This window comes from Plectropomus leopardus, chromosome 1 (genome assembly GCF_008729295.1).
Source record: "Plectropomus leopardus isolate mb chromosome 1, YSFRI_Pleo_2.0, whole genome shotgun sequence".
Taxonomy (NCBI): Eukaryota; Metazoa; Chordata; class Actinopteri; order Perciformes; family Serranidae; genus Plectropomus; species Plectropomus leopardus.
The window spans coordinates 32,160,950-32,188,852 of record NC_056463.1 but is presented as its reverse complement, the minus strand read 5'-3'; the positions used below and the strand labels follow the sequence as shown (position 1 = coordinate 32,188,852).

Below are 27,903 nucleotides of genomic sequence, written 5' to 3'. Positions count from 1 at the left end.
AACCCGGAAATCGGCACAAACAACAGCTGGAGCCTTGGCTTTTCTTGATACCTCGCTACAGATTTATCGACAAGGTACATCTTTACGTTATCGACTGAATTTACTCAGGTTTGGTGTTCGAAAGAAGTAAGCAGCCGTCACAAGTTTATAACCGTCCGCGGAGATAATAAACAAAACAAACAGGGCGGACAGAGTGGAAGCTAATGTTAACTGCCCTGCTAGCACAGCTTACTATTAGTTTAGCTACATGTGTTGTGATTTTTCAGCTATTTCTCTGAACACTGCCCTCATATGAATGCTATTTTATGTTATGTCTCCGTCCCCACAAGTTTTACTACATAACTCTACTTCAGACCGGTTCACGCTATGGACGAAAAACTTTGAAAATAACTTTAGTTAGCTCATATTTGCACACAGCTCGTTGCATAGTGGGAGATAAAGGGAGACCTTTTAACTTAACGGACCTGTTAACTTGGGGAGCATCTGGTAACAGTGACCTCTAAAGTAGTCTAAATTTAAAAGAAAAATCTAATTCATATTTAACATGTAATTTAACTGCACTCTCTTCACCGGTGGAATTAATTAGCCTAACATACATTAAATGGGAACAGCGTAAACCCATCAGTTAATACCAGGTGCTGCATGTTGAAACGTTAGTGGACTGAGTATACAAGAACACTTTATTAATTTTTATAATGTCGTCAGTTAAAGCGTATTTTCTAATAATTTTTGACAACTGTGGCAACAGTTATTTAGCAGATTAATCTGTTGAGTTTGGCTTAATGCTCCATATTAGAGAAGCCTGATGATGAGGATTTAATTTAGGGCCACAGCTATGATTTTGGAAATACTGAGGTCGAATAAGGCCACGTCCCTCCAAAGTAACCTCCTGGTTTCACAAGACACCAAATAGAAGAGCGTTAAAATTAAAAATAAAAAATAAAAAAAATCACCATTTAAATCCTTTAAACACATTAGTTATTTATTGGCCCAAAGTCTCAAATACCTGAATCAGCAGAGTTAAGTCACATTTATTTATAGAGTACATTTAAAAATAAAACATGTTGACCAAAGGGTTCCACGAGGAGATGATCAAATAAAAACATCCATAAATAGGAGGAAGTAGGTAAAGTCAATAAGAGCATACAATATCGTGACAAAATCTTAAAACAAAATCAGCACTGCACAAACAACAAAATAAAATACAGGCAGGGCCAGGCAGTTTGGCTGGGCATGTCATTCATAATGATGGTTAAAAGGCTAAAGAAAAGAGATGGGTTTTAAGACAGGTTTTAAATGTCTCAATGGACGGGGAAACCTATAACTTATGTTTTAAAACTGCCAAATATAACACCCAATACCCTCATTGTCATCAATAGCAGCTACCAGGGGCGTCACATCAAATTCTGGGTCCTATATTTTAGCGGTCTCTTTTTTTTTTTTTTTTTTTTTTTTTTTAAGTCCGTTTGTTTGATTTCTTTCCATTCCAGTTTTTTTTTAATCTTTTCATTTCTGGAACCTCAATTTCTCTTTCTTGGGGGAAGATATGAGCAGCATAAGCAGTCTGTCACTTGTCTCCAGCTGGGCTTAGATATGATGCCCAGTCAAGAGGTGGACTAAACCATTTTTTGCCTTTGAGGTGTGAGAGGCACTACTTTTTAATACAGGTTTCAGCCTCTCAACCGCTTTCTTCAGCTCATTTTAATTTAGTAACAGCACTAATTACTTAGAATTGAGAAACCGCAAAGAAAACTTAACTTTTAATTTCAGGCTTTTTGAGGGCGCCCTTTCCATTGGGGCCCTTGTCAAAAGTCCTACTCTTTCCTTGAATACAGCGTCCCTGCTAGATAAGCTGTGGCTTAAATATACTTAATTGTTAAGTAAGTGATTGTTACAGCTGCTGCTAAATTGATTTTCATTTCTATTGCTGATGTTTTTGAACCACAGTGAACAGCATGGCCACAGACTGGTTGGGCAGCATCGTGTCTATAAACTGTGGGCTGACACTAGGAGTTTATCAGGGAGAGGTGTCATCTGTTGATCATGCCAGCCAGACCATCTCACTGAGACAGCCCTATCACAATGGGATCAGATGTCCTCTTCCAGAGGTCACTTTCAGGTAAGAAAGATGAAGAATGCTGACACATTTTCTTGTGTTGCATATCAACAGGAAATGCACAGATTCAAGCAATTTACTTTGGGTAATGGTAAAGGCTCTCCAAGTATTGCAGTGCTTTTATTTTATCCTACCCCTTCAGTTTCCACAGACAAAAAAGCCTTATGTCAGTATGCAGCCATTAATCAGATGTGTAATTTGTAGTATAATTTTAGTGACGAAACTTTGTTAAAAAGTTTAAATGACATTTTGTGGGCTGAAGAACAAGTGATCATTTTTAAGCACGTAAGATCAAGGAATCGCTTATCATTACAAGACAGTGCTTTTGATCTTTTTTTGTTCTTTTCTACTCTAACTTGGTTAAAAAGATGTGATTCAGGTCCAGATCTAGATCTAGAACTAAACTTAAAGTACTGTGCAGCCTTGGTAGAGGTATGTAAAAAAAAAAAAAGCATATCCCTAAATGTTAGCACCTTTTTCTGCCCAATAAGCTCCAACTACTATGTCTGATTGTTTCATGCTTCGGCTTGCAAGAGTTAAAATCAATCACTAAAAATTTAAGTTTAGACATCTGCTGAAATTTACATGCAGTCTGAGCTCTAAGTTCAGTCATTTGTTTTGTTTTCTAGCGCCATGGATATCAAGGAGTTGAAGTTCCTGGATATCCAGAGTTCAGTCAACAAGCCCAGCTCTGGTCAGGGAGCTGCACCAGAACCCAGCCTCATACCTTCAGGACGCCAGGGTCAGAGTAACAGAGTCACTCACCCTACTGTAACAAGCAGCAGCTCTCATTCCAGCACTGCTCCGATCACCATCCTACGCAGAGGTAGGTGAAGGGGACCTGGAGTTTAATCATTCTCACATGTAAAGAAGTATTTCACTGATATAAAGGGGGTCTCACATAAAACTGAGCTGTCTATGCAGTAGAAAGATGCAAATACAAATACTGAAATTGGCCAGAGAAAACAGAGAAATGAGGTAGAAAATCCACAACTACCAGAATGCACTGTGCCATAACAGACCAATAAATGCTCCTGCTGTTGGGTGACCTAATATGGAACAGTCCATGTGAAACAGTGGCAGTCGGCCGAAACGATAAGCTAAAACATGTTTCCAAAAACATTTGAAGGGAGAAACATGCAACTGAGTAACAGAATCTTAGATTATATTTGATCAGCTCTGCTGAGTTTTTAATGTTTGATCTCAGTTTTTTCAGCCTCTGTTTTCTCTGTGCAGGAGGCAGTGTGGCGACCACTTCCTGTTCACAATATCTTGCTATTACAGCAAAAAAAACAGGGCGTTAAATATGTTTCTGAAAACAGAACAGGTCAGAAACAGGCAGTGCAGTAACATAACCTTCAGCACTGCCTAGTTTTACCATGTGGTCAGATTTTGGTCAGAGTTTTAGAGAGAAAGAAAGAAGGGTCAGTTTGTATCTTGATCCAGCTCTATACTCTTTGTTTCAGCGCTGGCAGCATGGTTGGCAGGCAGCATAAAAATATGAAAGTACAGGCTGTGGTTTGAGCAACAACCCTGGGAGCTGGCGAAAGTCTGCTGGATGACATATTTTACATAATCCGGCACTGGTTAGATTGTACATCTACTCATACCATCCACATTGTTTTGATACAAAGCTGGTTGAAAATCCGCAAAGTATTTCTTTACATTTTCTTTGATATAGACCATAGACCATGAGGAAATACTGATGTTAGAGTTTTATAAGCTTAGCAATTAGTGACACTGTGAATGTCACATAAGAAAAATCTCATTAATTGGATATAATTTGGTAACCTCTCATGAAGTTCCAGTCCTTTTTATTTAAGCTAGCATGATTGAATAGTTTTGCAGCTTTTGTTGCTGCTCTGATAAGTAAAGAATACACACAGTTTGCTTATAGCATCAACAGCAGATAACAGACTTTTGTTTTTCTACTGAAACCTGCAACACTCAACACTACAGGTGCTAAACAAGCTACAAGTGAAACTGTGCAAGCAGATCATGATCATGCAGTTAATTTACCATTGTTCTAAAATGTTAAGACAGTTTGACGCAGGCTTTCACAGGTTAAGAAAGCCCAATTTATTTAAAGATTTTGCTTATTCATCGTGAAGCTGCTTTTCTTATTTCTCAAATCCTAGAACTATTGTTGCAAAGTTCATATTGGGAGTCATGTATTACATGACAGGAATTTACCATGCAATGGCCATACAGTACTCCTCTGTTGACAAACGCTTCATAGATAGTGTTCATCAACTGAAGGAAATGTGACACTCAGCAGTGTCACATATTACTCAACCTTTTTTTTTCCAGAAAGTTGCGACTTATGATGGGCTGAAAATGCAAAGTCACTCCACATCACTCTCTTTGGTTGTACCACAGACTTGTGATGTTTTCTAGTCTACAGTAGGAAGGAAGTCAGCAGAAGTCTCAGCAGATCAAATGATTCCTGAGATGTCAGATGATTCTAAAAATAAAAACTTTGTCAACTTTTCACAGACGAACTTACAACAACACTTAAATAGTGTTAAATCCAATTAAAAAACCAAAACCATTAAAGTAACGGACATCAATTTTATACCTGATTAATAACTTGGAGTGATTTTCTTGTATTTTCTTGGGTTAAGGACTTAAGAAAACACTTGATTACGTCCTTTTGGGCTTTGTAAAACACTGATTGACATTTTTTCATCATTTTATGACATTTTATGATCAAACAATGGATCAGTTAATCAAGAAAATAATCAACAAATTAATCAACAATGAAAATAATCAATAGCTGCAGCCCTAACAAAAAGTACTGCAGTCCGTCTCTCAATACTGTCTGGCCTCCCAGCAGGTATGTGGCTCTCAGTCCCAAGACCATGAGTTCCTTCTAAAGAAATCCATAAAAAAGGATCACTAATATGCGCTTGCATTTTTTTTACGTCTCATTAATTTCCTTTAACAAGTAGGCGCTGTTAGTTCGTAAAATTTGAGACTAAATAGTGTATTTATAAGGGAATATTTTCAGCAGCATTTTTTGATTGATTGATTGATTGATTGATTGATTGATTGATTGATTGATTGATTGATTGATTGATTGGGCTAGCACCAGAATGGTGAATGTGGGACAGATTAAAAACAAATCTACAGTGCCTGTGTTTATGGTAATAAAGGAACATTCTAGCCAGTGCAACAGTGTTAATAGGATCAGTTCATTGCTGGTTTTGGTCTTTTGAAGGGGTTTATTGACAGTAAAAAATAGCAGGTACTGGGGCTAAATATGAAAAGGACACAGTGTTAAAAACATAATTGCATGTAATTAATATAAAGTGAGGTTTCGTTTTATGTTATTGACTTTTATGTTATCACCTGCTCAATCAGTCTAAGGAAAAGGGAGACAAAGAACAGGAACAATTAGAAATTTCATGCAACACAGCGGCTTTAGCCAAAAGATTTTACCATTGTGAAGCTCATATTGTTGTTTTATTAGAGCGTAGCCCGTGTAGCAGTCAGGCTGAATTAACTCATCAGCAGTAATTTGTGGTGCCATGGTTTATAGTGTGGATAAGCAGGTGTCTTATCCAGTGTCTCACAGTCATTAGTGATAAAGGTCAACTTGTGACCACTGTTCCTCTTTGGCAGATGTCGAGAGGCACTTGGGAATACATTATGAGTCACACAGTATATAGCTATCTTTGTCAATGTGACAGAATTATTTCAAGGTTAATATGCTTTATTATGTTGCACCTTTGATATTTTCCAGCCCTTCTCCTGGCCAGGGCTAGAAAATGTTTGATGTGAGGTTGTGTGTGCACGCTCTGCGGTTATTTTTGAAATCTCTGACATTTTAACAACACTTTTACTGTTATGGCAGCAATGTCTTTTTTTAGTGCTGAGTAAAGATATACTACGCAGTATTTTCCTTAAAAAAATGTATAGACTCATATGGAAATAATTCCTCTCAGTCATCAGTTATCACGCATTACAAGTGTGTGGCAGTGTCTAAGTCTGCAGAGAACCTGCCCTCTATCTGTATTTTCTTATTATCTTTCTTTTTTACTACTTCTTTTCTCTAAAGGGAAGGTCAGAGCATTATAGAAAGGTAGCGACACAAATCGTGGAGTAGTGAAGAAAAAATGCCCATTGGACAAAGTTACTTCCAAAACGAGAGTGAATCTGGGGTTGCCTTTCACGTTCACTTTCGATGGAAATGTTAGCTAACGGTAACCAACAATTCCTGCACAGTATATGCTTTAAGTTAAATGAGCACCTTTAGTGTCCAAAATTCAATTCGATAATAATTGGAATAGCCACAAAATTCAATGAATTGTCAGGTCAGTTCTGCTGTCACATGTCTCAGTCACGCGTTGATGCAGAAATGCACACTTGCATTCTCCCAGGTTGTACATGTCACTGTAAAAAATCAGAATGCATTATTCAACCTTCCTGATTAGATAAAGACTCAAAACAGCATTTCCTCTTGTCAACATGCAGTCAGCAGGAAGTCTGCTCGGACAGCTCTGTGGCCTCTGCCAGAATCAATTAAAGTCAGTTCACTTTCACACTCAGGATAACCAAACAATGGAGAAGTCAGAGGTCAGTAGAATTGGCGAATGGACACTGTGTAATATTCTTCAGCCTGGTTGTAAAAATGACCTCTGCCTTGGTGTTTTTCCTGTGCATGGAAGATAAAGCTACCACAAAAGGAAACCAGTCTTTTTTTTCCAGAGTAAAGATAATGAAAATAAATATGTTTATACTGTAGTCTGCATTTTTCATTTTGTGTCAGCAAGACTCATAGCTCGTTGACTCAATCTCTGCTCCTACTCCCTGTGTGTCATTAGCTCCTACTCAGAAACTTTAGCATGGGACCAAGCGCTGTCTTGCCATGACTCCCCCCTAAGATTCCCATAGCGTGCTAAAGGCTTGTATCAAAGTTCCTCTTTACAATATGTGTGTGACTAAGATCAATAAACATTCCCCCTCCCTCCCAGTGTCTGTTCCTAAAGAGAATGTTACGCAAAGCCTTGCATTCGTGCCTTCGTGCCCTCCTGTCCCCTCTCTCTCTCTCTCTCTCTCTCTCTCTCTCTCTCTCTACCTCTCTCTCTCTCTCTCGCTCTCTCTCTCTCTCTCTCTCTCTCTCTCTCTCTCTCCACATCTCCTCTCCCTCCCTCGCTCCTGCTCAGCACAGGAAACCGCCCACCCCCCCTTGGCTCCCCAACAGGAAGCCATGTTGTCCCAGTGTGCTCGGAAGGCCAAAGCGATATCAATTGTGGAAGCAGTGTTTACCTTTTGAGTTTTTATTTTAATCTCCAGCTCTCAGGCTGGTGGCCAGGGAGCTAATGCCCAAATTGCATGGGGCCAAAGTGCTGAGTGGCTTGGGCTGGGCTGGTCCTTTCACACGCAATGCCATGCTCCCAAGAAGCCCCCCGGCCACAAAGAAAAGGAGAGCAGGGTGGGCCGTTGCTTATACAAGATCGCGGATTCCAGAAATGGTTTCTGAATATCTGCCATTTATCTTTCTGGGAGAGTAGGACGGGAATTTAGGAACTGCTTTTGTGAATGATGCAGAGTCAAATTCCATCAGGCCCAAACAGATCTCATTAAAAGGGCATTTTGGGAGAGGACCTACAGACTTTGCCCTTATGAAAACTGTTCCCATAACCAGCATGCTACCTCTGTATATGGACTGAAATTGTGTGCAGCTTGCTTTTTATTCCCATAAATCCCTGCTTTCAGATTTTTTTTCAACCTCTCTTAGAAAGGCTTTGCTGTGCATCAATGCTCTGCTTAGCTTCATATAACTCCACGCATTCACACTGAGGCCTTCCCAGTACAATAACAGACTTCTGCCATTAATCGCACAGCCACTCCTGTATGTTAAGTGCCTCGCTCGAAATATCAGCTGCAGTTACTGAGGTAATGAAGAATGTTGCAGATCAATTTTCTTAACTAGTTCAGTCATTCAAACCAACAACAAGGAATTTGTGTATAGTAATTTAGGTGGCTCTGGTCATTCCTAGTCCTGTTGCTTAGTGTTGTTACTTTTCTCTCACCGCCTTCTCCACCAGCTCTCTTCCTTTTCTTGACTGGCTGTTCTTCACACGCAAAGTTGTTATGTTGTTAAGTTATTTTGGCTGGATGTCTGTTTAGTCTTAGCATTTGAATGCCTTTACCCCCTCTAGCCTGTAGATTTTACACACTGTGGGTCTGATATTTATCTTTATATCCAACTGATTTATCTTTCCTCAGTAGCATTTTTCAACAGTACCATCACAGAATTCTGGTGACAATCAGCTTAATTAAACATTGTACTTTTTAGGCATGGAACCGCTGGGAAAAACTATCTGAAAATGTCAGGAACTAAAATTGAAATTCAGGTTTAAATGTTCAATAACCAGTTGGGAGATCACTTAAAAAGAAACTGGGCCCAGCAATAATGAGAAAATCAAATATCTCTCTGTTTATTATTGATGCTTTCACAAATATTTACAGAGTGAGATTTTTGATAAATAATGAGTAATGTGGATATAATGGCTAGATATGCAAAGTCAAATAATAGAGGAGCTAGAGCAGCATAGTAATTAAAAAAACCCACAATGCTTTATTGTAATGCAGACTTTAAAGCCAAGAAAAGACAACACTCATAATATAAAGTGTCTAAGGAATGAGTCCAAAAACCTGTAAATGAGTTAGTGTTCCTGGATTCCCGGTTTCCTTGTCTTGAAGTCAATAGGTTTTTTCAAAAGTGTTTCTGTTTAGATGAAACAAGGTCTGTTTTTAAGACAAGCTTAAGAGACTTTCCCGTTTTATTCTACAACATAAAATACATCAGTAAGTACCCCACTGTTAAACGTTAAAGCTTTTATGTGTCGTAAAAAAGTCAGTAGCTAAAAAGTAAACTAAACTAAATTAGACTACAGAATGTCATCACAGTGAGCCACGTCTAATATGGCTTTACAGCCTTGTTGTGGTGGTGACTTTAAGCCTAGTCTCATACCACAATATCGATATAATAAAATCAGAATCAGACTGAGAATCTGGTTTTATTGCCAAATACATACATTTACATATACAAGGAATGTGTGTTTTGGTGCAAAACAATTAACATAAAAGAGAGAATAAATATAGTGAATTTAAATAGAATAGAACATAAATAAATGTATAAAATTAAATATAGAAAATGACAAAATAGAATATAAAAGACACAAAATGTATGAACAAAAAAATGCAATGGGGGGATTGTACAGTTTTTATATCAATATCAATATATTGCCCAGCCCCACTGAGAAATAGTAATAAATATTCCCTAATTTTATGCTTTGTTAAAGTGTATTGCTGTGTTTTAACATGTATGTGTTTAGCGGCACACTTTCATTATAGCCCCTACTTCAATTTGAAGTATTCCTTGCCTTTGTACTTGTGCTAATTTGTGGTGGCGAGTTTGTCTAAACTGAAATCAGTGAAGTTCACTGTCTGTCTCTGCACTTGTTATTCATTAGCCTGTTTGCCTTGGAGGTCTGCCAAGTTCATTCAGATTTTGGATTTGTAGCATGACACAACACTTCCTTGTAAATAAAGACATTGTTGGCTTGTGCTAATAAGGATGGCAGCTTTTATCCCCATTCACACAGGTGAACTGAACAACCCACCACCTGTCTCTCAACTTGTTGGACCAGTCTCAATAATATTTTCCTTGCAACTTATAATGGATCATAATTAGGTACGTAGTAGTACCCTTGTCTTTGTTTAAAGGGAAATTAGGCACATAAATATGAAAAAATCAGTCTGGGTGTATTGGCGGTTGTATGGCCGTATTGTGATATTGAGGCAGGTCTCAAATTAGCCAATAGTTGGTTAGTGGCTTTGTATCAATACCAGTGTACTTTGACTGAGCCTCCCAGTGTCTTGCGTGAGAGAGTCCAAAGTACCGTAGCTGTCACAGTGACAGTAGCGTGAGACTGTGCCTCTCTGTCTCCTGGTTAGCGTGAGAGCTCAGCATGGTTGGGGTTGAAGGCCAGGTTTTTCCAGTTTTTCTTTTTTTTGTTCTCTGTTCATTTATTTTTTTTTGTTCGTGCATACATGTATGTAAACTTTATTGAGTACCGCTCAGTCGACCATTGTATGTGTAGTTTGCGTGCGGTGTTTTGTTTTCGGCAGGTTATAGTAACTAACCGAGACAGGTTAAGAAAAGTTTCCAGCCTGAGTTACACAAGATAAAAGGAGATGTGAGCATCAAGACAGAACTTGAAACGGCCGAGTGCAGGAACTTATTGTGTGTGGATTACAACATTTACAAGACGATGATGTGTAGTCAGACAGCTCATAGCTCCTTTGAGCAAGATTAGGATGTGAGCCGGGCTGAGATGGGAGGATTTTTGTGTAATCTGTGCATTTTGGGTTTGAGATTAAAGCTATAATAGGCCTGTGGTAGCCCAGAGCAAAACCTGCTGCACTTTGGCCCTCAGTTTATAAGATTTCTTCCGGGGGACCCAAACCAAAGTTATATGTTATTAATTCAGCACTTACAGCTGTCTCAATAGTATGTTTTATTGCAGTCGTCATACTGTTGAGGTATTTGCTCATGAATGAAATTTGGAGTAAAATATAAATTTGATGAAAACCCAGTTCATTTCTCATGAACTGAAAATTCCCTTTCCTTGTCATTACTTCGTAGTCTGAGGTTTTTCTTTTTCTGTAAGAAGTCAGTGTTCTCTCACAAATACAACTTGAACTCAGGATATAAAGAAATTGTCAGTAGTACTGTTAGTCCATTCATAAGAAGCATAAAACTGTTTGATGAATAGTTATTTACTTTAATTTTATTGAACACAATTCTTTCTCCCATAAAGACATAATTTATATAATTTGTTTTACTGTATAGCTGTTAATTATCATTTTATACGCCAGCCTCCACTTATGGGTGCCCACAGGAGGAGTTATAGCTGATGATGAATACATTCATTTGCTTACACTGACATTACAACCATTGCTGGTTGAATTGAAGACCAATTATTGTTTTCTGATTTTGATTAGATTTTTTTTAAAAAAGCAAAAGTATACTAAATAAAAGGATTTGAGTGGAAAACATATTTATTTTTCTACAAAAGGAGATAAATAAAATAAAAATGGTCTTTTTCAAAACTGATTTAATAGCAATTAATTACCAAAAATAGATACATTTCATATTATTGTTGACACCAGAGTGTCTCAAATAACACATAAATCCTTTCATAGTCAGATGTGACATGTCGGACGCCTATTTTCTAATTAATGTGATGGGGTTTTTTTGTAACTTGGATGTGATCCAAGTGAATGTTGTTTGTTCTTTATTGGTGAAGCAAGTCAAAACACAGGTGATTTGATAGAGAGACAATGAGACAAACATTACATAACAAGGACTCTCAGGAAGTCATAAGGTGGGTGCATGTTGATTTAAAATGACTTTGCTGATATCTAAATGTCTCTGTGTTCTCCAGCCCCCACAGGTTCATCTAACAGCAGAGGGGCGACACAGGCCACACAAAAGAAAAGCGTGAGGAATGGAGGTGCTGGTGGGCCGATGAGAACAAAGGATAACGAGTGCTTTGGAGGCGGGACTGACGAGAACATAGACACAGACTTCGACTTTGAGGGAAACCTGGCTCTGTTCGACAAAGCTGCTGTCTTTTCCCAGATCGATGGGACCGACAGCCACGGCAACAGGGCGCATCATCAGAGCACACAGGGGCAACAGAAGCCCCTGTCCTATCGCCATGATGAGAATATTTTGGAAGTGAAGCCCATCATATACCGCCAGATAACAGTGCCTCAGCACGGGGGCAAAGAGTACTGTACCGGTGAGAACAAAACATATATGCACACAGACACACTCACACATCAACAGAAGTTAAGGCATTATTTATGTACTTATGGCCTCTTGAGTTACACTTAATTCCTTAATGTAGTTTAGTCAGTCGAAATGGCTACTGCAAACATTTCTACAAATTTTAAAAGTGTTGCAAAGACAGCTGTTTTAGGAAAACCAGCTCTCAGCTCAGGTGCCCCTACTAAATTTGCCTCAGCAATTGTGAAATTGATCCAGACATGAACCATGCAGAATTAGGACTGTTTGTCTGGCAGAAAAATGTCAAGAAATAGAAAAACATCAGTTTCAGTTCACCAAAGCCAAAGGTGACTTACTTAAATGATAACCTTGGTTATACTTTATATTTTTCTTTGTTGTCAGCAAATGCATTGTATTGCGACTGCAGATACTCACAGGGCCACGAAACGAATGACAATAGTCCACAACAACAAACGTATTTTATTTTAAATGTTTACTCTGGTGTGAGTAATGCTCGTTAAAAATAAAGATTCCAACTGTTTTAGAAAATTACTTGGCCTTTTATAAATGAAACCATATATTTAGATCTCTTTTATAAATATACATTTTCTATAGGAACCAATGGACATGGGCAGGGAAGTCAGAAAGTATCAAAAGGTGTACTAACGCACTGTTAGTCACTATTAAGAAAAACAAACAAATGTGTTGTTATTGGCCTGAGGGCAGATTCATCTGTCACAATGCTACTGTTTGAGAACAAGGTGTGCGCCGACAAGGGTTTGTCATATGAGGTTTTGTATAGATGACATAAGGAAAGAAAGAAAAAAAAAATCAGGTGTTGTTCAGAGCAGCTCTGAAGGTTTTATGGAGCCACTTTGACAACCTGACATAAACACGTTTTTGGGACATTTTATCAGTGAGCGTGCCAGCTCTGTGAACATAGTGTTTGTTTTGGAAGGAGTTTTTTTCCACTGTGTTTAATCTTTGACCAGGAGTACCATCTGTTTACATAACTGGAAGTTGCGAGTTGAGTTTTTTACACTTTACCATGGGCACAACACTGAGAAGCTCTCACTGAAGATTGTGCTGTAGTGGTTTTATTCTGTTGAACCTAATGAGAAAAAAAATTTGCAGTATTAAAGGACCAGAAAAGTTCACTTTAGTGGCAGGCTGCTGAGACCATATCCTTCTGGTTGCTGTTTATCATGACTTTTGAGTCCCCACACGCCCCCTGCAATAGGCCCAAAGAGATGATGAGCTCACTCTAGGAACTTGAGTGTTACGTAACTGGTTAACACAATCGTGAGATAAGTAAATGGCATGCTAACACAGGCTTTGGAGCCGTAGGTGGAGTGTGGGTAGTATTGGAGAAAGAGCTGAGTTGTGTGGTGTAAGAGGTGTTATACGAGAGGGATCAAACTCCACCTATGTCTGGTCACAAGATAAGCTCATTTACAGGGCTGATGTGGAATAAATTGGGGAAGCAGGCATGATATTGGACCAAAGGCTCTTTCTTTGCCTGTGTGAGATATGCTTTTTAATTTCCTATAGATTCCTCACAATGAACATCCTCCATTATTTTGTTATGTAAAAGTTTTTATTGTGAAGCAGCAAAATATGTAAATGTTTGGTTTTCATCAGCAGTAACCTGATAGACTATTGATGGCTGATTGTGAACATGAAAACATTCAAATAAAGCAGATATCTAAAGTTAACACAGGACGCAGGAGAGAAACTAAACTCCAAACCAAAGAGATATAGTTAGAAGCTACAAAAGCACTGAAAGCAGAGCACACATAGTCTTTAAAAACATCTCTCTCTCAGCTCTTCAGCTCAGCCAGAGATGAGTGGAGTCTCGCAACACACAGGCTTGTTTCAGGGGGAGAAGGGGTGGTCGTTGGGGGTGTGGTGGGCGAGTTCGCTGCAACAAGCTTGGAAGTGGTTGGGCGTCCTTTTTGGCCCCACAACAGAGATTGTCAATCTCTGGCATCGCTCGGGGCGACTCAAGGTGGTTCAGCATGTTAAAACTGACAAAGGAAATTTAAATTGGCGCAGCATGGTTTGACTCAGCACGACCAAGAGTAGTCATGGAAAAGGCCCTTAAGAAATCTGTCTCTTTGGTCAGTATCCGAGCCTCTATATGCAGTATCTTCATTGTCTTAAACATTAACAGGACAAGGATAACTGGAACAAGGCTGTTTGGGTGACAGCCCGGGTTTAGCAGTGATGGTGTTTTCCAGCATTTCTATCCCAGACTGTCTATCTGATTGTGGTGACACAGAGCAGCTCAGCAGGGAGCAGCTGTCTACCATTCAGCAGACAGCTGCCAAGCAGAGCCTCCTTTTCTTACCGTGCGGGCAGATCTGCTTCCCAGGGCTGTCATCATAATCCCCATCCTCTGCACTCTGTAATTAGCATGCCGCCGTACAGCCTTACATAAACAGCACCTCTGAAGCAGGAACAAACCGCAGTGCTTTTGACCTAGAATCTTTGCCAGTAAACAGATAAATCAACAATGTGAGAATAGAGAAAGAAAAACAAAATTCCCGCTTGTGTGTTAGCGTTGCCATAGTACACTGGCATGAGTGTTTGACAGGCCTGTTTCTATAGTCTATTGTTAATTGTAAAGGTTTCAGTCTATAAGTGAAGTTATGCTATTGTCTTGCTTTCCTGTGGTGTGATTAACTCCAGCTGTGCAGCAAAACCTCCTCAGTGCAAACAAGCCAGACTGCAACACAAATTGCAACCACGTCAACCCTCAGCTGGTTTTCCCAGTTTTCTTTCTCGATTATGCTCTATCACTTTGGAGAAATTGGGATGCAAAAGAGATGTGTCATGACAAAAAATGTAACTCATCTGAGCCGGTTACGGAAACTTGTTTCATTATTGTAATAATCATTCCAAATAAACATCATTGACATGAGCATTGGTTTTCACTATGGCTGAACAGAGAAACTGAAGCACTATTTACCATCGGAAAATTCAACAAAATACATCTTATTACATTAATTGATTGATAGGTGAGATGTAAGCCCCAACAATGAGCTGTCGGTGCCAAAAATATGACCAAAATGGTCAAAAGGAAAAGCACAGATTACTGCATTAAGCCTCTCTTCTGTGCCCCATTTAACCAGTGTCCCATCCTGCTACCTCCTTGGAGGGCAGGTCAACATAGTTCAACTCTTGCAGTGCAGCAGAGAGGAATGTAACAGCCTCGTGTAACCCTCCCTAACCCAGCACAAGCCTTAGTCACAAATGGCCTGCATCCAGCCAGCGTGTATTGCTTTCAGTCCCGTCAGTTCCCTTGTCATGCTTGAAGGATTGCTTCCAGCTCAGTTTATTTTAGTGCCGCTGCATACTCACGACTACCCGGTTCAGCTAGTTGCCTGTTGAGTTTTGTTTTTGCACCACATTGAGAGTGTGCGTGTGTGAGTGAGTGTGTGTGTGTGTGTGTGTGTGTGTGTTTATTTGTGCAGAAATCATTGCATGTGTGTGAGAATGTGAGGGTGGTTTTGGTAGCGGCAACTTCAGCAAGAGAGTTATTAAGAAGTGCACCTGGTGGGATGGTTGAAAAGCAATTAGCGCATACTAGTGCAACTCCGACTTCCTCTGCGCTTGGCACTCAAGCCAGCAGTTTGCATGACAAGAGGCAGTTGACTTTCCTGTGCTTATCGCTCACGTGAGGAATGGCGTGTTCCAGATTTCTGTTGCCCACTGAAACATATTGTCAGTCTCAGTGCGGTATCAATAAAAGAATAGTGGGAGGGGAGCAGGGTTCAACCTAAGATAAGCAAGAATTTTCGTCAGGCACGGCATAAGTCTCTGTGTTTATGTGTAATTATCTTGTGTGTGTGTGTGTGTGTGTGTGTGTGTGTGTGTGTGTGTGTGTGTCACTCTGTCCGTGTTGCATGCCAGGGTGAAAAGTTGTGGGTGTATATGTGTTTGTACATTAGCCTGCAGTGAGTGCGCTGTAGGATGAGGTGTGTGCCACCGTGCGCGTGTCAGTTTGAATTTGTACACATCAATGAGGCCACCAAGTTCTCAGCTACCAGGCCAGAGATCCGTAGGAGGCCATTAAGGACTTAACTGCCTCCCAGCAGCTTTATTTATCAAAGGGATCCTGAGCCTTGCAGTTCCCCCAGCTTGACTTTCATTACCCCGCTAATGTGCCATGGGCAATAGACAGCTAGGGATTAGCACAAGCTCTTTAAAGGTTTCCACACACTTCGGTTTGTACAGCGTTAAAAGGCTGAATTATAGCTCTGTTATAGTCATTCCAAAAAAACACTAAAGAGGACAGTTCTGACAGTTAGTAGACTTTGTGTGATAAGACACATGAATTGAAGCATTTTTCTCAAAATAATGTTGGTTACTATTAAAGAGATGGTGAAAAACAAGCTGGATGTGATAAAATCAGAGTCTGCGTCATTGGCGGAGTATTCTTACACAAACAAGGAATTTGACTCCGGTTAGCTTTGCTCTCAGTATATAGGAAAATAGTGGATAGTGGAAGTGTTAAAGTTTTTAAGGACCTGCAATCTACACGTAAACACTAGATATCTGACGCGGTTAAGAATACCTATTACCTTTACCTATTGTACTTCATACAATAGGTAAAGTTCTACACAACTCTTAAAACCATGTGCTACATGTAGGGCTGCACGTAACGATTAATTTTTTATCGATTAATCTTTCAATTATTTTTTTGATTAATCGATTAATCTATCGATTATTTTTTTAATTGATCTAACTACTATTTTTTTTGATTACTCAATAAATATAACAACGAATTTACCGAAAATTACATTTTAAAACTTGATATACACTGCAGGGCATTATTACCCAACAAAAAAATAGCCCAGTCCTAACGGGTAATCTGTGTTTTACAGTCTGATATAAAGTCTCTCCAAAATAAAATTAATGAAAGGGCTTGTTCCGCTCAAGTAAAAGGACTTAGTGCAGTCTACATTTAGCAATCCAACAACAAAATAAATAAAACAATGTAAAATTCAAGTCACTTAACAAAACAGTTACTCTTTGTTACAGTAACAAACCTCAAATCTAGCAGTCCAACAAAACATTTTGGAGTAAAATTACATTAAATTTCTGTAACAGAAATAATTATAATTAGTCCATTCTTTCTGCATCAGAATAGTCCAGCCTTAACTGGGCCTTCAGGCATATCGCTGCCTGCTGATATGAGTGCTGTATTTTCATATTTATAAGCACATATTCCACTCATTTATGAAGTTATACAAGCTCCTGCACAGCTGACAACCCCTTCCTGTAAATGTTTCAAAATAAAATGCATTGTATTAGCAACTGATGGCATTCTGTCCACAGAGACACAGTCAGATAGCTTTTGTTTTGAAAGGAAAGCAAGGAAGTTGAGGTGAAACAAACATCTTTGTATTTCCTCATCTCTGTGAAAGAGAGAGAATTTAAACTGCAGTATAAAGTGGTACAGAGTCAACAAACGTGAGCGCCACGCGTAAAAAAATGGTGAGCCACTGTTTCTGTAGATGTGCTGCAGCTGACACGCAGCTCAGACGCTCCTGACAAGCGCTGCTCAGGCGAGCAGTGTGCACACTCTAACTTGATACAGGAGCGCTGAAACAAAAAACAACACACCTGGCGCTGCTCACCCTCTCATGTGAAACGGTGCGACGTATTCACATAATCGATTAAGTCGACGCATCAGCCCAGCCTTAGCTACATGTCAGGCCTCCTACAGAAAAGGCCCTGACACACCAGGCCAACAGTCTGCCATCAATCAAAGTTGGGCAGTTAGTGAGCATTTGTGGCTCTTGTTGTTGCAATGTTTCCCGCACTGTTGGCCTTGTCAACCCTCATCTGCTTTTTTTTGCAGATTCAGCATGTTGAATTAGCAGCGGGGGGCATGGAGCCCGTCAGTGAATGAAATCACTCTACCAGTAGTTCAGCTCAGCACAAGAGAGGACAAATGAAAGTGAAAAATGTAAAGGGCTTAAGTCAAGAGGGAGTGAGGTGGAAACAAACTTGTTATGTAAGGTTAAGATTGTTTGTCTTTAGCCATTAAGCTCTTTAGCAGAAACACTTCCTGGTGCTTTTTGTTGCTCTTCACTGGTGTACGGTAAATATGCTTCGTTCTATCAACATTAGATTGTGTTGTTAATGTGCTAACTGACTAACTAGTGTCAAGACTGTCTTTTGAATGATGATTACAGATGACTGTCTGCTGGTATGGAGGCGTATTTCCTCTCACATAGGCGCAGGATTTTGGTGCTGGTTGTCCATTGGTTTGATGTGATCCTGAGCAACTTTTTGGCAGAGACATAGTGACGTGAGGCAACACAGCAGTGGGGTTTTGTTGATGCTAGTTCTCTCATGTCGCATGGGTATGTCTGGGCCTTAAGATAGAATAACCTTTGTGGTAATGGTGGTTTGAGGTTAGTTGGTCAGAGCTCTCATGATCCTGCCATAGTGCTTGCATTGCTTCTCTGATGCCAAATCGACGAACACAAACAACATCTGAGATTTACTCCTAATGTGAAAAGATGGAATTGCCTGTAGTTGTTGTAGGTGCACTGAATTTGTTGACTTGAACATAAAGAGGGTTTTGACAGTGTTTTCATGAAGTATTAACAAGCGCCGCATCAAACACATGACCATTTGAAAAATGATTTGCAGTTCTTGAAATGCTTTGTTCATTACAGAGTAGGGATGGGACTGTGGTTGACTGTGGTGAACTTCCATTATCAGGATAATCATGAGTGTCATGTCGAAAAGCAGCATCCAAAGGCAACCAACAATAAAAGAGACGCTGCAAAACTAGGCTGCAGTAGGGGCTGATCCAAATGCTTCAAAGCTTCAATCCCTGCCTTGGTAATGGACATCATAATTAGTATCCAAATGCTTTGTTTATTGTCTTTTTTTTTCACGAAATTGAAATGAGGTGGCAATTTTCAGACATGAATGCGGCCTGTGTCCTCACTGCAGTCATTGACTCCCACTTCATACAACTAAATTGACACTCCAGTGAGGAAAAGGAACAGGTGAGATGAGTTGCAGACAGTTATTGTGGGCTGGCAACTGTAGTAAAATGCTTGTTTTTCTTTTTATACAGTGATGGAGTTAATACAACACGTTTGAGTTATTAATAACTTATAGAAACATTACATGCAATAGTCCACCTTTCACCTTCCCTTTCCCCTCTCTATCACCCTATCACCCTCTTTATCTCTCTCTCTCACACACACACACACACACACACACACACACACACACACACACACACACACACACACAGTGCTCTGAGTCCAACCTAAATTTCATTTTTATTGAGATATATGAATATAATTGATTGCAATAAACCCCCTTCTGGACATTGCCTTCAGGGCTATGGGCTGTCGCATCCTGTCAAAGCTGTGAATTTTTGCAGGTAGATATCAATTAAGAGTTGAAGCCCAAAAAATGATGTGCTATAGAGGAAATTATAAAAATAATGAGTGTGGCCTCTCTGTGATGTAATAAAATTATTTATCTCTTTTAAAAGAATGTAAGTTAAATGATTCCAGTATGCTTTAGTGCCATTTTAGGAGTTTCAAGGACATTTAGATGATTATTGGGACAGTAAGATAAATCTGATTTTGGCCAGGATAATCATGGCAGGAAATTTTGATATTATTGCCTGCATGACACAGAAAAGACAACTGCAAATAAGGTGGATGATTACAACTTAAATCTCTAAATTACTTTGGTTAGAACAAAAAGACTTTTCTTTGTTTAATAGCCATTGACAGTTGAGTATATGAAACAAAACTGAGTCTACTGTTAAGCCCAGTCACCACCATGCCTCCCGCATGTTTAACTCTTCCCAGTCTCTCACCATGAGCTGTTGGGATACAGGTGCAGGTGTTCATATGTATTTATATATGATGTTTGTCCCTTTTTTGTCACGCCAGCCTGCTGTATGTTTTGACTGAGACAGCAGCCCATGTGGGGGGTCCAGCCCAATGCAGCCCCATCCTAGAGCTAAGGGGTTGGTGATTGGTCAGAAACCATGTGATGGTGCGTGTGAACTCAGGGCCTGCGGGGAATAGGCGTCTCACTCTGGCTGCCTCGTGTTTGCCATGTTTTGTAAAGGCTGCCAATCTTCCCTTTGTTGCCACAGACAGCAGTGACAAACAGGAGAGGAAATGGAGAATCTTTCGTGATGGGAAAGAGATCAGGTCATGAGGAGGAGGAAGGGCTTTTCCCTGGGGAATGGGCTCCTCTGTGTTTATCTGTAGACCAACGGTTGTCGTTATCTTAGAGGTCAGGTTTCTGGGTTTCACTATTACCCCATTTGTTGTTTTTCAAGGTGCACTGATGCAGATAAAATGGAAAACCACATAGTACTTGTGAGGATGTTTTGACAGTTCAGGCCTAAATTAGAAATATGATACATGTCACATTCCAATGGATGCAGGAAATTAAGAGTACAAATATACATGTGAATATTAAAGCTACCATATGTAAACAACAACTTTTTGTCATATTTGCTGAAACCGTCACTATATCTCAACAATGATACATGAAACAGACAAACCATGAAAAAAATCATATTCCTCTGGCTCCTCCTAGTACTCTTAATGGCATTTGTAATAGTTCCTCTGCCTGATCGAGAACAACCAATCAGAGCCGAGGAGTCTCTAACACTTTGCCAATCACTGCTTGTGCACCCGCTGCGCTGCCAACAACAACATACATGGCAAAGAAGTAAGTAAACACAAACAGGTATGTGTAAGTGAAGTCTTGCTTTTTGTTGTCCTTTTTCTTCATTTCACTTGTCCTTAATATCTATGTTGTTGACAGCATGGTGTGTACACGAGCAGTGATTGTTAGCTACATTAGAGACCCCTTGGCTCTGATTGGTTGTTTTTATTCAGACGCAGTCAATTCTTGCAAATGCCCATCTACTACTGTCAGGATACAGTAATAGTTTCAGGAAATATGAGAAAAATGTATTTTTTATGAAAGTTACCTGCTTTAGCTTTCACTTATTCAGATAATGTTGAACAAATTAGATTATATTTCCTACTCTTTCCCTGAATTTTAAGTGAGCTTTTGACATTTAAGATTTGGTTATACATCAAATACACCTTGTGGCATCAAAATGTGGTGGCAGTGAGTCTCCCACTGTTTTAAAATTAACAACTTTAAGTAGTAGATCGTTTTCAAGGGAAAATTATTAGTGGCCTACATTAACCAAGAAGCCAGACATGGTTCAGTTACCTGTTTTTGGCCTGGTGTGTGAGATGACTCTGATACCAATGGAAGAATGTTAATGAGTTTATTGTCAGTGGAGAAAATCTTTTTTGTGGCTTGTGTCTTGCCTAAGGATGCTTCATCTGGGCAGATGTTTTCAAGAACAGGAAGCTGTTTTTATTAACTACTAAACCATCCTGTCATGCTCTATGTTCTGTTACATCAGACATGACAAGGAAAGAGCAGCATTACCATGCTATCTGTCTGATCTCATGTTTTCTTTCTGCAGATTCTGGCCTGGTGGTTCCCAGTGTGCCCTATGACCTTTATAAGCGTCTACTAGCAGCTGCAGAGCGCTGGGGCCTGTCTCTCGAGCGCAGGCTGGAGATGATCGGTGTTTGTTCCAGTCAGATGGCTCTCACTCTGCTTGGCGGACCAAACAGGTAAACAGTAATACTCTGGGTTCTGGTGTTATGGGGCAGCCTAATATCTGGTCAATGTATAAAAGAGTGAAGCTAGTCGGTTCCTAGCATACGTGACTTCTCATCTGGTGTGCAGTACAGTGCACATAGAGTCACTTTTGTGTGTATAATTAGAAGAAGAATGCTTACCAATGTGCCAAACATCCCTGTCTGAATAGTTATACAACCATTTGAGCAGGTCGGTGCAACTTTTTGTTTTCATGTCATGTTTACTGGTTTCCATGGCAATCGTCTTTACTGCCATGTTCCTACATAAGTTATGCTGTCTTAACCTTGACCTGTCCTCAAGGTTTATTTTCTTAGCAAAGTACTACAGCCAGCAGTCACGCTGCAGTTCAAGAACATCCTTATAGACTGAGGCGGTCCGTTTGCAATTGTTTACTTGAATGAGCTGTGTAGTCTCATTTAAGATCAAAAAACCAGAGGCTCATATCACAAATTGGTTTACTTTCTAGGGTCTTTTTATCAATAGAGCACTCTAATACTTAAGTGTCTTAAGTTTACACTGGAACTACTGCGAGCTTAGATCAAGTGTAACTTTATTTTGTTACACCAGGATCACACTACAGTGGTGTTCTATTGTTCCCCTACCCCCTGTCTTACAAGTCTTACAATTCATACCCAACAAGTGTACACGTACTCAAGTATTAAGTCAAGCTTCAAATTAATTTCTTATTTGTATGTTCAATAGTAGTAAAAAGAACTTAAGGGACACTCAGACTGTTATCATAAATAAGATGAAGGTCTTTCTGTTGGGCTTAATTTTTTTTTTTAAATAAAAAATATTGCAGAATGAAGCAGATAAAATAGTGCTGCAGGGATGACATTCTTTTTTTGTAGAACAACATGGGAATTAGCTTCACCTTGTTTCCTTTGTCAAAAAGCCAAAGAGATTTTTCCATCAGATTATGGATTATTACAGAAAGACAAGTTTTTACAGTTTTGTTTAGCAAGATTATTTCCACAAATAGACACCAATTTTAGGATTTATTAAGCGTAAATCCATTTGCAAGAAGTAAAAAGCTAACGTTAGTCTATAAAGAAACTACACCACGGTCTTATGACTTAATATTGCCACCACAACAGGACTTTAATTTCATTTTCAGCATGATGTTGTTTTGCAGTCTCTTTTTGACACTAGTAACCGCCTTTTTTATTCAAAATACACAAGTGGGTTATTTACTAACATAGTTTATGTATTAGAGCAAAATGTGAAAGTCTCTTAAGCTTATGTTAACCACATACTTAAAAAATCACTGATTCTGAGATGAGGGAACCATGATTGCTGAAATTGTAACTTATTTTCAGGTTTTAGCACTTATCCTTCACCATTATATAACAGGAGGAGGTTAGTAAGTGCACCTACTGGCGTTCTTTTTACAGCCAGGTTCTGCATACATGCCATTGAATCGCTTTAGCTATGGTAAATAACAGGGTGTCTAAGCCAAAGTGGTTTATTTTTTTTTTTCCAAACCTGTGTACTTATATGCAGGGCTCTTAATATATTATATATTGACAAAATAGAGCAAATATCACCCTCCACTTTTTGATGACACATTTTTTCTTTTTTTAAGAGCAACCTTGTCTGTAATGTATCTAACCTCTTTTTTTCCTGTTAGAATCCTAAACAGTGTTTTTATTAAGAAAGATTAATAATCCCAGCTGTGTAAAAATAAGCAAAAATGTCATCGGACACTGAGATTAAAGGAGGAAAATAAGTAGCTAATACAATAAGATAACGAAATACATTGCAAACATCACTAAACATGATACGCTACCAAAGACTTTCTAAGCTTTGCAGATTTCCCATATTTTTTAAGAGCACTAGCTTTGTTTTTATTCATATTTGACAGTTGAAAATGTTTGTTAATGTTTACTTGAAGGTTTTTTTGGAATGCTGCATCTCTGTTTAATTAAATACAAATGCAAGCGAGTGTGTGTGTAGTGTTTTTAACCTGACTGTAGGTGAATGCTGTTATCGTTCCAAGTATGTTGCAAAGTGACTGAAACACAGTATGAGATGACATTGCGTGCAGCTCCTTAACAGCATGTGCTGTGTACACCGGCAGGATAGAGGACTCCCTGGTGTCCTTAAACAACCATATCTTATGTTTTCCTTGATTGACTAGGTTATTGTTGGATATCAGCCAGTCACCATGCTGGATATGATGCAAGTTGTTTGATAACATCTACATTGTTTAACTTATGCACACGACATTGGTTGTTCCCTGTTTGTGGAGTAATCTCTTTGTCATCCATTTGATGTCCCCAGACTCACCCCAAAAAATGTCCACCAGAGGCCCACTGTGGTTATTCTGTGTGGTCCGCACATCCAGGGAGCCCAGGGCATCAGCTGTGGGAGACACTTGGCCAACCACGAAGTGGAGGTCATCCTGTTCCTGCCCAATTTTGTCAAGATGCAGGAGTCGGTGACTAGTGAGGTCCAGCTCTACAGCAGGACCAGCAGCAAGCAGGTGGCCAGCGTCAAAGGTAGAACACAGCAACAGAGTTTTTAGATGATTAAATCCCTGTTCACCCAGGGTTTAGTGACACTGACGGATAGGACCATGCTAGGTGCTTTGGCTGATTTGTGTCCAAAATGACAGTGATAAATGTGAACATGATTTGGAGTGTCTGATAGGATCAGTTCATGTTGTCCTGTTCTAACAGACCAGCACAGATAAATGTTGCCCTCTAGTGGGGCAGCATCATTTTTGACTGTCATTTGGGACACCACACATTTAAAATTCCTCTGGATAAACAGTAGAGACCAAAAAAAAAGAAAAAAGAAAACTTGAGGCGCTTATGCATAGAGGAGGGACAAATGCAGCTGAATATGGTTTAAAGGCCTTTAGAACATGGCTACTTGCATAAAAACACTGACCGGTTTTGACTTCTAAAGCTTATGCAACTGCATTTGTCCCGGTTCACAGCGTTTTAGTGTTACAGTTTTTTGCAGGTCTCTTGCGACAAATATATATTCTCATATGGTTTTGTGAGGCCACTTTGAAACACTGCATCCAAAAACGTTATGTCTCTCCTCTCCTCTGTCCCAGACCTGCCTGTGAGTCCAGTCGACCTCGTCATCAACTGCCTGGATTGCCATGAGAACCCACTGCTGAGGGAGCAGAACTGGTACCAATCAGCCGCCGACTGGGCCAACAAGAACCGGGCTCCGGTCCTGAGTATTGATCCTGCGGTCAGCAGTCAGCATCAGACTGTGGAGGCGAAGTGGACCCTCTCCTTGGGCCTTCCTCTACCTTTGGCTGAGACGGAAAGCAGGGTTTACCTCTGTGACATTGGCATCCCTAAACTGATTTTCCAGGAAGTTGGAATCAGCTACCACTCACCCTTTGGATGCAAATTTGTCATTCCTCTGCACACGGCGTAACAGAGTGGCCACTGACATTGCACATACTTACCAATGGACAATAGGAGGGAGTGGTCTGCTTTTCCACAGTGGGTAGAGGTAGCATTGCACTACACGATGCAAACAATATTGTTACAAAGTGTATACAGCTTCATGACACATCTGAAAGCATACGGTGCTGGTCTTTCCTCTTACCCTGCCTGAAACTCCCTGGGGTTGCTGCGTGTTGCGTGCGACACCTCTTGTTATTGAGAGGGAAAGGTTTCCTGTTCTTTGGTGTGTTTTGATAAGGGCTCTGTGACGATGTGAATATGTTTACAAAATGCTGACCACTGTGAGTCTATCTGTGACCTCTGATCCTGTGACCAGTCAGAGCAGCAGAGACACAGTTCCTGTTTCCTCCTTTAGATTGCCTGTGGAGTCTGGTCCTGACCCAGTGAACCTTACGCACAGCTCAGCTTAAAGCTGTCTGCCAACCCGAAACTGCCGTTCGTCTTGCCCTCAGCTGATGTCCTTTGTCTTTTCTAATTTAATTTAATGCAGTTTTGTACTCAAATGGGTGTTGTTGTTTTTTTCTAGTCATAGTTGCTGCATGTTTCACTGAAAAAGGGGATATTACCCAGAATCTATATTTGTATTATTTGTATTTATTTTTGCATACAGCTCAGGAACAATGAATGAAAAATTGAAAAACTTGCATTTACATCAAAAGCTGACATTATTACTGTTGGCTGTCTTGGGTTTATAACTACTGACACTAAAAATGAAAACCCAGTCTGAAGTCTTGCAGATTTGACAGGATTTTGAAGCACACATACCAAGGACCAAAAACATCTTGGACCAGGTTAAACTTCAGGGATAATTCCTAGTTAGGTGTTGTGAAACCTAATTATTAAACAGTTTCCATATTTGACACGAGATTCAACAACCTTTAATGAAATGACCACTCACTCTATTTTGATCAGTACAGTGAATTTCTATTAAAACCTCAATTTTTTAAATCAAGGGAAAACAGCCTTATTTTGAGACTGGCAGCTATGCACTTTTGATATGATGCTGGTAGCTTTCATAAGAGCACTGAAGTCCTTGTGTCAGGAATTTGTTCAATTTAAAACCTCAGAGTCAAAAGACTGTAATCATAAGTTATAAATGACAGATTGATGGACTTTGCAGAGTTCTCACTAACTTACTGTTACTCTTTGGATTCGATGCACCTCATCAGCAGTCTCTGAACTGAATGTCTGATGGAGAGGTGATAAAGGCTGTTCTGACAAAAATAGTTAGAAAAGACTCAAGGAATGTGTGATGACCAAGAGACTTGTTCAATTCATAGCTCCTCAAGGAATCTGAGTATTGTACTTTTTAAATCTTCTCAGAGCTTTGTCCAAACCAGAAATTGCCTGATTCAGGTGTGCAAAACTGTAAGAGAGGGGGCAGAGTAGATGGAGCTTAATCTGTTGGTACAACTACAAAGTTTCAGGAGATCTGACAATAAATTGACTTCCACTTGTGGAAACACAGGCTGTTTAAGACATTGCAGCCTCTTTTCCTGACCTTTCTCAGATCCACTTTCGTTTTCTTCTCTGCTGCAGTAAAGACAAAATTAAACACTAAAGATGTGATCATGACTGCAATCAGGTTAATTACTGTGAGAGGGAAAAAAAGGAAAACATTGTGATACAAAATGAGGTGAACTTAGTGCCGATGGGTTTATGTCTCATGTTTTTCAGGAGTGTGGAAAATATTTTGCACCTTAGGTGTTTGCTAATTAATTGACACCCTGCTTGGTTATTATAAGTAAGTAAGCCTAGAGACTGTCTATGGAGAACATGAATTAAAAACATGCTGAAATGTATCTCTAGGTATACATGTGAAGCACCAGACAAAACATTTGAAACTGTTCAAAATATCTCGTAGATAAACATCCAGCCAGGATCTTCTGACTAGATGCAGATGCCGACAGTGGGTGCTCATCTATATGGAAATAAAATGATAATAATAAAGACAAATGTGCAAACTGTATAGCGAGATCTAAGTTATTGAGACAATACAACACCTCAATTACTCCACTTAAGTGCAATTTAGAGCCACTCATTATCCATGAGTATTTCCATTTATGCGCCTACATACTTCTAATCCACTAAATTTAAAGGGGAAATACTGCACTTTTTACTCTGTTGTATCTTTTTGACTGCCATAGTGACTAGTTACGACTTTGGATTTGAAGATTTAAAATACACATACTATATAATCAGTTTTATACAATATGATGTGTTGTTATGGATTCAACTACCCAGTGATGGAGACAGAATTAGCTCCATCTTGACCAGCTGCAACATTCAAATGCTAATTACACATGAATGCATCAGTGATATTTATGCAATGATACAACAGTCTGAAAGGGGCCATTCTGTTGACTGAGCCACTCTGCATCATTTCATAGTACTATTATAAGCCACTTCTAGTGGAGTCTATTTCTGACAGTGATCATTTCTACTTAAGCAACTCTAAACACTTCTATCAATGCAATAAAGATATTCAACACATTGTAATGGGCCTTTTTACAGCATTTTTTAAATTTTTATTTTCATTGCTGGAAAAGCACAGGTAATAGTAATAGCATTAAGAGTGGCTCTGCTCTAGTCTCAGTAAACCATGACAGTGTGACGATAAGCCAGGAAGCAAAAAAAAAAAAACAAACATGATCCTGAAAATGAAGCAGCTAAATGGAATTCAGCCACCACTATGACCAATACATAGTCTGCATGGGACCCTACACAGACAAACTAGACATGTTTAAGTAAGTAGCCTATAATACTATTTGCAGTTATTCAAACAACCACAAACTAAGAGGCAAACAGTTAATATAGAGACCACAGGTGACCTATCTAGGTTTATA

General features: G+C 39.5%; 1 protein-coding gene across 1 annotated transcript; it reads left to right on the top strand.

Moving 5' to 3' along the window:
- LOC121941053 (enhancer of mRNA-decapping protein 3-like) lies at nt 1-27,898 on the top strand. Its single transcript, XM_042483767.1, has 7 exons — nt 1-74; nt 1,948-2,119; nt 2,746-2,942; nt 11,578-11,937; nt 21,442-21,595; nt 23,907-24,124; nt 24,691-27,898. Exons 2-7 carry the CDS (start codon nt 1,956-1,958, stop codon nt 25,023-25,025), a joined length of 1,428 nt encoding a protein of 475 aa, XP_042339701.1. The 5' UTR covers nt 1-74; nt 1,948-1,955; the 3' UTR covers nt 25,026-27,898.
- The last annotated feature ends 5 nt before the right edge of the window (nt 27,899-27,903 follow it).